We start from the raw sequence: 12491 nt of genomic DNA on the forward strand, positions 1-12491 counted from the left end.
TGCTACGTTTCTGTGAGTGAATAAGTCTTTGTATCAAGATTCACCTGAATTCAGTTCATGTCCTCGAAGCAAAACATACATAAAATCGCACCCCAAACCTTTCACGTGCAGAACATGTGCTTATCAACAGAAAATACTATTTCCCGATCCTCCATAAACACCTCACATGCTGTGCACAGAGAAGCCTCCAGTCTCCACCCAGTCACTGCAGTGCAGCAGCTTATGTGACCTCATCTTACTCTGAGGAGTGAAAACAGATTTAGCCAAGTTAGAAGCAAGTGGTTTTATCTAGATGGACTTTTTGTCTATAAACAGAGTTTTTATGTGTAGATGAGTGGCATGTGTATTTGGGGACACAGACTTCTATTTTCTTAACATTTTTCATAATTTCTACTATACAAGGTGTGTCAGAAAAGTTCCAGGACTGGTGTCACAAAAGATTTATTTCAAATCCAAACTACCAGTTTTCCCCTTCCATGTCATCCTCCTGGAGTCTGACACACTTCTCCAGCCTTCTCTTCACGCCGCCATGCACTCCTGGAAGGATTCTTCCAGGATCCTCTCAGCTCCGTCGTCACAGCCATCTTGACGTCGTCCACGTCTTCTAAGCGGGTCCCCTTGATGACCCCCTTGAGCTTGGGGAAGAGGAAACAACCCCACGGAGCCAGGTGGGGTGAGTAGGGAGGTTGCTCCAGCACGGAGATGTTCTTCTCAGCCAGGAGCTGTGGGATGCTCAGGGCGTTGTGAGCAGGTTGTCATGGTGAAGCAGCCTCCACTGCTCCTGATACAACTCTGCCTCTTCTGAACGAAGCAAACGCTGCAGGATGTCTTTGTGCTGGTTGATGGTCTGAAGTTTGTAGTTTGGGTTTGAGATACATCTTTCATGACACCAGTCCTGGAACTTGCCTGACATACCTCGTACTGTGTGTGAGTAACGACTTGGTAACTTGGAGCAACATCCACATTTGGCTTTATTATGTTTCCTTATCGATGGTATTGGGTTGACGTGGATTTTGGGTTTGAAATTCTGCGTAAATGTGATCAGAAAGAAAAGGTCGGAAAAGATTCAGGCACAGATTTTTGAGTTTTTGGCCGATCTTAGGTGTTGAATTCGGATCTTGTTGATGTCATTTTTTAACGTCTTGCTGACACGATGTGCTCATCTATCTAATATCTTGTCTGTTCACATTAAATCTGACTGTCGTTCTTCCTTCGCAGCCTTCCCAGTGACCATCGTCCAGAGCCTGCCTAACGTCGCCCTGCTGCTGACGGCCCACGGCGGACACATCGCCTTCTTGCAGGGTTTGTTCCCGCGAGGCGAGAGCTACATGGAGCGCCTGTTCAGCCAGTTCGTCCAAGCCGTCTTCGAATACCCGAGAGACATCGAGAGAGCCTGCAGCGTCAGAGGAGAGCAGATAAGCGAGTAACAGAATGACTGCGACGCCCGTAGAATACGAAGCCACTGACATCCTAGCAGTAGAACAACAGTTCACAAGAGTGCATTGCTTAGCTTTGCATGCCGTTACACCCCACCACACCAATCCTGTGTCTTCCTCACGTTTGCAGGGAGACGACCAACTGTATTGTGTGATTAGAAGACCTCACTGCAACTCCGCTAATCTACCTCATCATCTCAGGTTCACTTTAGATAAGCAATCGAAGAAGATTTAAAAAACAAAAAAAAAGAAAAAAAGTAAAAAAAAAGAAAAAAAAAAGAAAAGAAAGACAATGAATTCTAAGCTATGGAAGCCGTTTTCCAAGTATTTGAAAAAATAAAATAAATTGAGCATCTGAAAAGCTCAACACATGATAAGAAGATATAGTTTTTTTAAATTATTTGTCCAAAAAAAAAATGTTGACTGCTTTTAATTGTACATTTATTAGACAAGCGCCGTCCCAGCTGCACAGCTCCTATGGTATGAAGCACTGTAGTGTGTGTAGAAAACTAAACGCTAACTAAATGAAGATGGGTGCTTTGAGTTTGAACACTACACAAAAAAAAAGAACCAATGAACTGAATGTAAAAAAACAAAACCGAGCAGTAATGTTGTTGTTGTCCTCTTGATAAAGGTGTGCTCCTTTCTTTTGCCTCATGTACTGCTTCTGATTTTGCAAGACATGTAAAACATTCTCTGAAGGTTTATAGTCGCCCAGATTAAAGCTTTGCATGCTTTTGCAGTGTGCTTGGGTGGAACACAAAATATACAGAGATAAATAAGCTGACAATGTAAAAAAAAAACAAAAAAAAAAAGTGGTAAAGCTCACTGTGGTACTTCAGATATTTGTACCTGCTGTCAATAATTTTACTATTTGTTGTTTTTGAATTTAAACTGATTATAATCTGCCTTTTTTTTGTCATATGCGCACATTGTTTAGGGACTCGGGAGCAGATCAAGGAATGTCCATCATGTCAAGATTGTAGCTACCTGATAATTCTTTGTTGTGTTGCAGGAATTTGACTTGAACTTAATCACAGATTGTCAGTGTTTTTACAACAACCAGGTCAGTATGTAGAGTAGAGAATATGCAGAATATTTACGTTTGTGTTGGTGCACTGATGATGAATCCGTTTTCTTGTGTTCATTTACAATCCGTGTCATTGTATTAATTGACTCTTAATGGTTCCCCATTAGGAGTCAATTCATACGATTCTGAGTTTATTAAAATGATAGCAGCTAACGTTGCTAATTGTTGGCTTTTAATTAGCAGCACGGTTTTAGTTCCACCAGCTACTTGCATATGTTTACCGCCTTCACTTGCCTTCGATCGCTCTGTGATGTGACACTTTTGTAATCACAGTGTTTTCGCAATATCAATTGTTGTAACAGTCGGGCATTATTCATGATGTTTTTGGTTGTTTTTATTTAATTGCACTTGAATTAAAGAATGACAATGATACAATTTCAAATTCCTGCTTGTGATTTTACATCTACAAAAGTGTCCTCGCTGACCCCCGGCCGCGGTCAGTAGCAACGTTTGTTTTGCTGAATCAACCGGGTTGTTCCTAAATGGAAAACCGCCAGGACGCATGCACGACCTGTCGCTGAGTCCGAGTGGGGGCCTTTTTATCTCGGAGCGGCCGGGGTCATTAATGTCGCTGATTAACCAGAAAGATATCAATAATTAACCGCAAACAATAAAGGCCCACGCCCTCTGTCACAATTCTAACCCTCCAACCCTCATTTACATTCATTTGCTGCCTGGAAAACATTCGGTGGCATTTAGTCTGAAAATAGAAACCTGTGAAAAGGAGGCATTTTCCGACTCGGGTAGATGTAATCTGCGAGTCGCCCTCGTTGCCCTCGGCTTCGATAATTCCCCAGCTGTTCCCTGAGTGCGTTCTCAGGGGGGAAAGAGTGTTGGTATTTTCGTCAGATTACAGAAATATCAAGGTAGAAGGAACAAATAATGCTTTTAATTTACTTTGCATCTTTTATAATGATTTCTCGTGGCTCCACTTGTTATTTACATCAGCGGACCATAATGCATCACCACCTTAATGGAGCAGAAATCACTGATCTTTCAAAAAAAAAAAACATACACATGAAATATGAATGAAGCCTAAAGTTATTCTGCTGGAGCAAAAAAATCTGTTTTCAGTGTGAATAAAATACCAACACGGATTTTTACACCTCTGCCTCAGTCGTCTCCTCGCTCCATCCTCCTCCTCCTCCTCCTCCTGCTCCTCTCTCTGCCTGTATTCATCTACCTGGTGTGATGGGAGGAGCCTCAGGTGATGGTTAATGATTCAACACCAGAGCTGCTGAGATTGACAGATACAGAAAGAGGAAGGAGGAAAGATTGAGAGTGAGAGAGAGAGAGAGAGAGAGAGAGGGAGAGAGCTGGAGAGAAGTAAAAATAGTAAATCTGAAGACATGGCAATGTAAGCTGAGAAAGTGTGCAGCAGGAGAAGAAAAGGAAGAAGTAATGCTAGAGAGGTTGCAGAGTGCATGTTCTGTGTCTGCTCAGGTGTCTCCAGACCGTCTGCGGGTCAAACAGAAGCTACATGCAAAGCGAATGCTTCTCTACAGCTGAACATTGTGAGCAGTTCAGGCTTTTTTTTTATTTTTGTGCTTCCTATGATCCATGCGGCCTTAACAGGCTGGACTCTTCTTCTCTCCTGACCACACACTGCCTGCAGGTGAGTCTGTTCACCTATTTATTACAACGGCGTCTTTGAGAGTTGGATAATATGTAGAAAACCCTCCTCAGGCGTTTGTCTGTGCTCAGAATGCACATTTTAAAGTGCGTCTGTTTCAGGCACAGATTTGCAGCTTTTGTTTCCTCAATTATTAACATCACAGCATTACGGTTTCATATAACGACGAGGATTTGCAGGAAAGAGTTCAGGGAAAGAGTGCATCTTAAACAGACCCGTCTAGACTCCAGTGTTCTGCCCAGGTTTCTATTACAGTGCACCTTATGAGGATTCAGCTGTAGTTACACATGGCCATGAATTAATAATGAAGCAGTATGAAGTGTACAGTACGCCGGCTGTATCAGTATGAGGGCAGCGAGCATCATGTTCCTGCTGTGCAGCTGAAAAACAGACACAAATGCTGCTTTTTCTTCAGTTGCCCCATTTCCTGGCCTCTCCCACGATCATTTGCTGGATGCTTTTATGATTGTTGTTGACTTCAAAAGATCATTCAGTCTTTTTTTTACAGTCGATCTAATATGGCCGAAACACCTCACTTGTACGTCAGCACATGAAAAACTAAACGGCGAGTACACGACCAGCAGCGTGAACTCGATCCTTTCACCCGCCCCAGGCTCAGCAGAGTTAAACTGAGGGCGGTTTTCCTTCATTGAATGTTGACCGGCACGCACTAAAGGTTATCATCTCAATCTGCACGCTTTGTTTTTCCTTTTAGCTGCAAGTTCCTAGAAAGCTCACAAATTGTGTTTGTGCGCAGCTCTGTGTGCGCTGGTGGCAGGTTAATAAAACACCCCCGGGGCAACTCTGACTTCCTCTTGCAGCACATAAGAGCCATCGGTAAACTTTTAAAGACCATTAAGCTTTGTGTTTCTTGCAGGACAAGCCTATTAACACTGCAGTGGCATGGCTGTACTGTATTATGACACTGATGCCGTCTTTGATATTAGATCACTGCTCAGTGGATCTTGTTTAGGAAATGCTGTAAAGGTTCTCAAGCTTGTAATCCAACTCTTTGTCCGACCATTTTATACTTCCCTGCCACAGTTTGCTGGTCTATTGCTTTGCTCTGCCACTTTATGATTTACTTTGACATCAAGTCTAATCTCAGAGCCGTCCAATGTTCAGGGTGAGGCAGCAGTAACTTGGAGTCACGTGATGTGTACGTTGATCGTCGCAGGCAAACAGCTCGGGTTAATTGGATGCATGTGTGTTAAGTAAACTTGTGTTTGTTTCGCCCGTCGACAGAGCGGCCAAAGAAAAACACTAAAGCTACCTTGGTGACAGAGGAAACCTGAGTGAAGAGAAGCTTTAGATCTTTAACTTCATTGTAAATCTCCTGCAGCTGGTCATGAATCTGTCGGTTAATTCGTAGCACGCACAAGTTTTTCTAGAAACACTAATGTTGAGGTCTCATATTATGGCAGCAGCACAGAAGAAGAAAAACAAGATCACAGCCTGCAAAAAACCCCTCACTGATGATGCAGGTTTTTATGCTTCTTTGACAGGCTTTGTGCCGTTACATGTTACAGGAACAGTAACAGATCTTTAGCGAGAGCCTGCAGGGTGCGACAGCATTCAGAAAGCACCCTGTTGACTGTCCATCATTAGTCTGCATTATTCAGCGGGACTCTTGCTGTGTGCAGGCAGCCGAGTACAGCTCAGTGCCGTGTGAGAAAAATAATAAAGGCATCAGCACAGTTTAAATATGATATTTAGGGGTTGGTTCATCCTCACGCACATCACCACGTTTAGTTTGTGTTCGGATGCACATTTTAAACGCATTCTCTTCTTAATGCATCACATTCCTCCATATATCCTCATTTAACATCTTCTTTCTTGTAGCTATGGAGAAGCAACTGGAGGAGCTGAAGCAGCAGCTGGAAAAGCAATGTTTGATCAACCAGGAGCTGCAGAGGCAAAACAAAGACCTGGGTGAGTACAATTACAGAGCAGCATGAAGAGTGACTTTTGTGTTTGATGCTTTATGGCCTCGATTGGGTGAAAGGTGTGAACCACGCCCAGCATCGGGGCTGGATGTGGTCCAGCTGTGATGTGACAACACCCAGCTGTGCCGAGTTGTACTTTTACACCATAACACATGTTGGGAGACTTCTGGAAGCTGCATGGAAAGACGGTGGAGTAGAAATAATGCTTTAATTTTAAATTCGGCCACATATAAAGCCCGTTCTATGAAGTTTATGTGTGCATTGGAAAGTGGATAAAGAAGCAACGGGTGGCTAATAACGCTTAATATTGTATACTTAACTTACTTAGTTTAAAGGTCCCATGTGGGTAAAATTGTGTTACACACTTGGAGTGGTAAAGTAAAAAGCCATGCACACCCCCCGTCTGAGGAACTGAAAACTCATTGGAGCACTTTTATATCTGATCCCAATGTCACCACAATGCGGCTAACGCTACTATAAGCTGTGATCCTCAGCCCACAGGTCAGAACTATGTGGAAACCTTAACACTGATTTGACACAAACAAGGACTGGTTGTGTTGCTGTGCTTCCCCGTTGTGTTGTGCTTCATTGCAACCTAATCTTGGCCAGTGTTTCCATCTGCTGGCTTCTCTCCTGTGCTCACATATGCTAGACTTTAATACAAATTTCCAATACAGCTGTCATTTATATATTATTCTCAGACAACAGAGCGAGTGCTTTGGATGTCTTGTGCATGTTTAAGCTTGTGCGCTGGACATGGCTCTCATGCTCCCATGACGTCATCAGCAGGACTTTAAATCAATTTAATGGTAGCAACCCATCGTTCCCCAAAATGCCAAATATACTAGAAGCAGTGTCTAGAAAGCACAGAAAATGTACTTTTACCTGTAAAATGACTCATATATATGGTTAAAAAAGGGAATATCTGTCAATATACCATAACTGGATGTTACAAATTCTACTACATAATTATCTGTACTTGACTCAAAACTCCACTATTGGTGTGGGTATGTGTTCTCAATTATGTTTTTAAGAAAGCACCCCTTCTCTTGGCAATGTCACAGTATGATGTAGTTATAAACCTTTTAAACTACACAGCTCAGATTGGTTGGATTGCTCGTGGTGGAGACTTCGGAGCATCATTTGCAGACTTAAAGTCTCTCTCATCATTCATCAACCCCAAAAAACGATTTATCAAAGTGTTCTACGAAAACAATTCTTTCTTGACTTAGATGTGAGTGTACGCCATCGCTTCCATTAGAATGTGTAGATCTATAAAGTCTCTTTCTCCAGCCACCCATTGCCACTCCAGCACACCAGCTTACTTATGACTCTGCACTGTAAAGCTACTCTATGACACACAACGGGAAGTTGTCTGATTGGGGTAACACATGCGTAAGCTAGAAACTGACTCTGAGGAAGAATCCTGATACGTGAAGCATCCTGGATGGATTCTGTAGGTTAGTTACACGTGAAACCCTGAAAGTCAGAATGCATGTTTCTGAGATCGTCATTGGTAGTTTCAAAGTGGTGAAGCCCAGCCTTCCTGTTGACTGCTCGTTTCATTCATGATGTGTTTAAAACATATAAGAAACACCACATGAACATGCTAACATGACAAAACCCTTGACTGACACCAGACAGGCCAGTAAGTTTTGTTTTTACTCACCGTTTGGTTTCAGTTTAGAGGCCAAGGTTACATTTATGACAATATAATGCTTTGAGTTACGATTGACTCCTTCACTACGTTTAGAGGAATGCACTGTTTGATATCACCATAGCTACACATTTCCCATCAGTGTCTGCTGGGAGTCCAGCTGGACAGCAGGCTGGACTGGTCCAGTGTGCAAGAAGGGACAGAGCAGACTGTACATCTTAAGAAGGCTGAGATCCTTCAACATCTGCAAGCCTCTTTTGTGCTCCTTCTACCAGACTGTGATGGCCAGTTTTTGGTGTGGTGTGCTGGGGGGAGGAGGCTCGCACTGCAGAAAGAATTAGACTCAATAAACTGATAAAGAAGACGAGCTCCATCACCCGGGTTGAACTGGACACAGTTGACTCTATAGTGACCAATGAGCACCTTCAGGCACAGACTGATTCCTTCAAAATGCAGGACTGAACGCAACAGGAGGTCCTTCCTGCAGCAGCCATCAGACTTTATCATGTGCAATAAAAACCACATGGTTGCATAACTATGACACTTTATGCACATATGTTTTAAAATCCATCTTTGCACAGTCGAACATTTGCACACTGGGTACCTACCGTAAACTACTGAACGCACCTGAATATAAGCCGTACCCACCAGCTTTAAAAAGAAAACCAGTTTTGTACATATACAGGCCGCACTTGTCTACAAGCTGCAGGTGTCCACGTTGTCACATGAGATACTTACACAGAAAAATGTTTTTAAACTTTTATTAAATACGTACCGGTAACATACACAAATATGTAGATGCTTTTTTCCAAACAGAGCCTGTAACACGGCTGGTTAAGAAAATAAAAACTACAGCAGCCTACCAGGAAAAGTCGTTGATCGCTATCTTCATCTTCCTCCTGAACACTAAAATCACTAAAGTCGTCTTCTTCAGCCTCAGAATTACTTCATCACTTCCTCAGTCTCTCTTTCGTTGTCGCTCTCGATGTCACTTTCTTGAGGAAAATTTGTAAAAATCCATAAATTAGCTGCATCGTGTTTAAGCTGCAGCGTTCAAAGCGTGTGAAGGAAGTAGCAGCTTATAGTCCAGACATTACGGTATTTATTTATCTTATTTTTTCTTATTTTATCTTGTATATTTTGTATATTTTATGTGTGCCTGTGTTTTAATGTAGCTGCTATAACAAACTAATTTCCTGTAAAAGGATCAATAAAGTAACTATTCTATCCAATACAGGGTCTAAATCACGGTCACACATAACAACATATCACTCGTGGTGTGTCGCACGCTGAATGTTTCCCTGATTTTGTCTCCACAGAACAACGACTGCAGGAAAAAGAAAAACTTCTGCAGGAACTGCACAGTCAATACCATGATCTGGGTAACACGGTCACCGGGGACAGGGACTCACATTTCTACATATACACGACCGGTGCGGATTTTAATGGCGATCTTTAACCCTCTGTTTGTTTTGGTCTGTTTGCCGCTCCAGAGTTCCCCTCTCAGAGCGGTAATGAGATTGAACCGGAGGTCAGGAAGAGCCGTGCTGCTGTCATAGCCCCCGAACCGATCGCCGAGACCCTGGAGATCACACGCACCAGGGTCAAGAAGACGGCCAGGTCAGCAGCTAATTGCTTCTTGTGTACATGCACGCTTTCTGGATCTGTGTGTTGCATTGGCGTGACTTCTTTCACCTTCCATCGCCAGCGAGACGAGTCTGATTGTCAAAGCTATCCAGAAGAACGATTTCCTGAGCCGCCTGGACGAAGAGCAAATAGCCATGATGGTGGATCTCCTGATGGTTTCTAACTTCAAACCCGGGGACGAAGTCATTAAAGAGGGTTCTGAAGGAGACCGGATGTACATCGTGGCAGGTGGGACGCGCCTGACATCTGTCTGGATTGTTGTGATGGTTCTGTTAGGATTCATCCAGTTCAAACATAAACACTGCTGTACTTATAAAAAGCTTTTTTATTTTTGTGGTGTTTGTTTCTGCTTGTAGTCGGCGAGCTCCTTGTCACGCAGGCAGGCCGAGACCTCCGAACTGTAACCACTGGTGATATTTTCGGAGAGCTGGCCATCTTGTACAACTGCAAACGGACGGCAACGGTAAAAGGTCAGCGTCTATAATGATGCCTCCTGGAGGTATTTGCAGATTTACTGATACTGTAGTTATAAATATTAGAACTGATTTATGCATTGACCTGAGGCTTTGGTCGATGCTGAAGTTTTTGGCACATGTTCAGCGTCATTTGGCTGAAGACCAGAGGTGACCGGGCCTTTTCTGTAAGAGCCCCCATCCTCTGGACCAGCCTCCCTGATGAGATCAGTTCTGCAAGCACTTCATCCTCCTTTAAAACTGTTTTAAAAACAGATGTGCTTTTACAGGAGTTGTTTTATGAGTGGACTTTTGATGGCAGTATTAAGGGCAGTACACTTTATCTTCTAGCTGTTTTATTCCTTCCTTTATTGTCTTTTAATTGTCTTCTTTTACTGGGTTTTATTTTTCTTATATGTTTTTATATTGTTTTATTGTCTTTCATGCTTTATGTGTTTCACCTTCACCATTTTTTAGGGATTTATTTATGTATTTTTTTGCCTTTTACTTCTTTTAATGTTGTTCTTACACTTCTCTTTGAATCTGTACAGCACTTTGTAACCCTGTTTTAAAAGGTGCTATATAAAGTTTTATTATCATTATCATCATTATTATTATTATTATAGAGGCAACATTTTGATTCTTTCAGTCTAGATTTGAACCCATACCAATGCCAGCTTCCTCTGGTTAGCTAAAGACGAGCTTGTCTGATAGAAGCACAGTAATGCACACAAAGCAAAAGAAATGCCTCAACTGACAAAGTGGTGGCATCCTGACGTCAACAAACTGAGTCACCGAAGTGTTTATATCAAGTTAAAAGTGATTAAACTAATGTGAGTATCTTATTAGTAGAAGGAAGTTCAGTATGAATTATGTGGGGTTGATCATACCCTACTGAGAGAGCAGCACTATTTTCTATTAATACAATGCTGCCCGTTTATTAGCATATCCTCAGTCCAGGATGGAATTATGACTACATCCGGGATATTATGATAAGGGACAGTTTGTTTGAAGATCAAGAAGCAGATCTCAGGTGAGCTGGTAGCTGACAAACAAAGTAATTGCACGGCTAACCGGGGGTGGGATAATCTGCCAAGCTTGGCTCATGGGTCGTAAGGATCGACCAACCATGACTTTAAATGGGCAAAGTTGTTCCTGGAATCAATTTTGACATTATTCTATGACGGTAAACGGGCTGTTTTACTATAAGTTATACAGGAAATGATTCAGGACTTTGTTGTTGTGTGACATAAGCAGGCACCACTGTAGTGTCAATCCCTAATCGTACGCTCATGTTGCAGCAAAGACAGTGGTGCATCTGTGGTTCATGGAGCGACAGACCTACAGAACCATCATAACCAACAAGTCCAAGAAGAAACGGGAGCAGCTCATGGGCTTCCTGAAGACGTGAGTTTAAACACTCTGCACCGGGTTTGAGTTTAATATCAGATACCTCAGATCTTGGTGGTCAAGTGTTGGACCACATGACCCCTTATTGAATGAATGTTCTGTCACAGGTCTCGCACTCTGAAGGACCTGAATGACGTCCAGCTGTCCAAAATCATTGACTCCATGGAGGAGGTGTGTACCAGCAAGCGTTGTCTTGTGAATAAACAATAAAATCCAGTTTGTAAGACACATTTTATGCCACACACGAATTCAAACAAACAATCGGGTCCATCAGTAGTTGTACTGTGACACAACTTTGTGCACCACCACCGTTGTGTAGAAATGAAGTGATCACGATGAAGTGGAGGCTTTCAGCTTTAAATCGAGGGGTTGAACAGAAATATTGCATTAACATGACGGTATCTCTTGATTGTAGACTTTGGCGGTGATACACACACCTCCTTATTGTCTTAACTTAATGCTGTAAAGTTGGTTTTCTTCAGTGATCATCCACTTTAGCTGTCTTTAGGACTGTTGGTGTCGTTGCTTTCACTAGTACATTCATTGGACACTCCTTTGAGTCTCACGATGGCGTCCATCACGTGCATCCACGTCTATCTGGCCTGCATATTGACATCTCCAATTAACAACAACTCAAGCAACATCAATATGATATTAAGTTTGCACTTCGATCACGTCTTGACTGCTTCATTTCAGATCCGCTTTGGAGGTGTACAAAATTACAAAAGACAGTATCATTGTGTCACGAAGCAAAACACAACGTTGTTCTGATGTTCCTTGAAATACTGACAGTTTGAATTGCAGTAGCCAGGGTTAAAAGTGAAGTTTAGTTTTTAAAAGCCCTGAAATTACAGACAGTCAATTGATGTTCTTTAATGTTCTTGTCTTTTATTTGTTTTTGTCCAGGTCAAGTATCAGGACAAAGACGTTATAGTGCGAGAAGGAGCTGAAGGAAACACTTTCTACATCATCCTTAAAGGAGAGGTAACGTCATGTGTATTTAAATGCGATGCCGGCTTCTTCCTGTGTGTGCACTCATTCTGTCCTCCTGGTTCTCCTGCTTTGTTTCTCCCCTCAGGTCCTGGTGACAAAGAACGTGAACGGGCATCAGAAGCAGATTCGCAGGATGGGAAAAGGGGAGCATTTCGGGGAACAGGCCCTCATACGGTAACCATGGAAACACAACACATGCCTGAGGACATTTGTGAGAAGCTTGTGCA

At 42.5% G+C, this 12491-nt stretch overlaps 2 protein-coding genes across 3 annotated transcripts in view; both read left to right on the forward strand.

Annotated features, from left to right (window-relative positions):
- LOC103364984 (abhydrolase domain-containing protein 3-like) overlaps window positions 1-2908 on the forward strand; it is an 8552-nt gene extending 5644 nt beyond the window's left edge. For both annotated transcript variants that reach the window (XM_008292299.1, XM_008292300.1), the window contains exon 9: window positions 1219-2908. In XM_008292299.1, coding sequence (XP_008290521.1) covers window positions 1219-1427 — 209 coding nt within the window. In that variant the 3' untranslated portion in view covers window positions 1428-2908. The remainder of the gene's footprint in view (window positions 1-1218) is intronic.
- A 3095-nt stretch (window positions 2909-6003) lies between these two features.
- The window catches only part of prkg3 (protein kinase cGMP-dependent 3), a 12581-nt gene continuing 6093 nt past the window's right edge, over window positions 6004-12491 (forward strand). Inside the window, exons 1-9 of the mRNA XM_008292301.1 lie at window positions 6004-6091; window positions 9082-9144; window positions 9256-9382; window positions 9471-9637; window positions 9766-9879; window positions 11163-11268; window positions 11379-11442; window positions 12178-12255; window positions 12350-12438. Of these exons, the coding sequence (XP_008290523.1) occupies window positions 6004-6091; window positions 9082-9144; window positions 9256-9382; window positions 9471-9637; window positions 9766-9879; window positions 11163-11268; window positions 11379-11442; window positions 12178-12255; window positions 12350-12438 (896 nt within the window). The remainder of the gene's footprint in view (window positions 6092-9081; window positions 9145-9255; window positions 9383-9470; window positions 9638-9765; window positions 9880-11162; window positions 11269-11378; window positions 11443-12177; window positions 12256-12349; window positions 12439-12491) is intronic.

This window comes from Stegastes partitus, unplaced genomic scaffold, assembly GCF_000690725.1.
Source record: "Stegastes partitus isolate 25-593 unplaced genomic scaffold, Stegastes_partitus-1.0.2 Scaffold799, whole genome shotgun sequence".
NCBI lineage: Eukaryota > Metazoa > Chordata > Actinopteri > Pomacentridae > Stegastes > Stegastes partitus.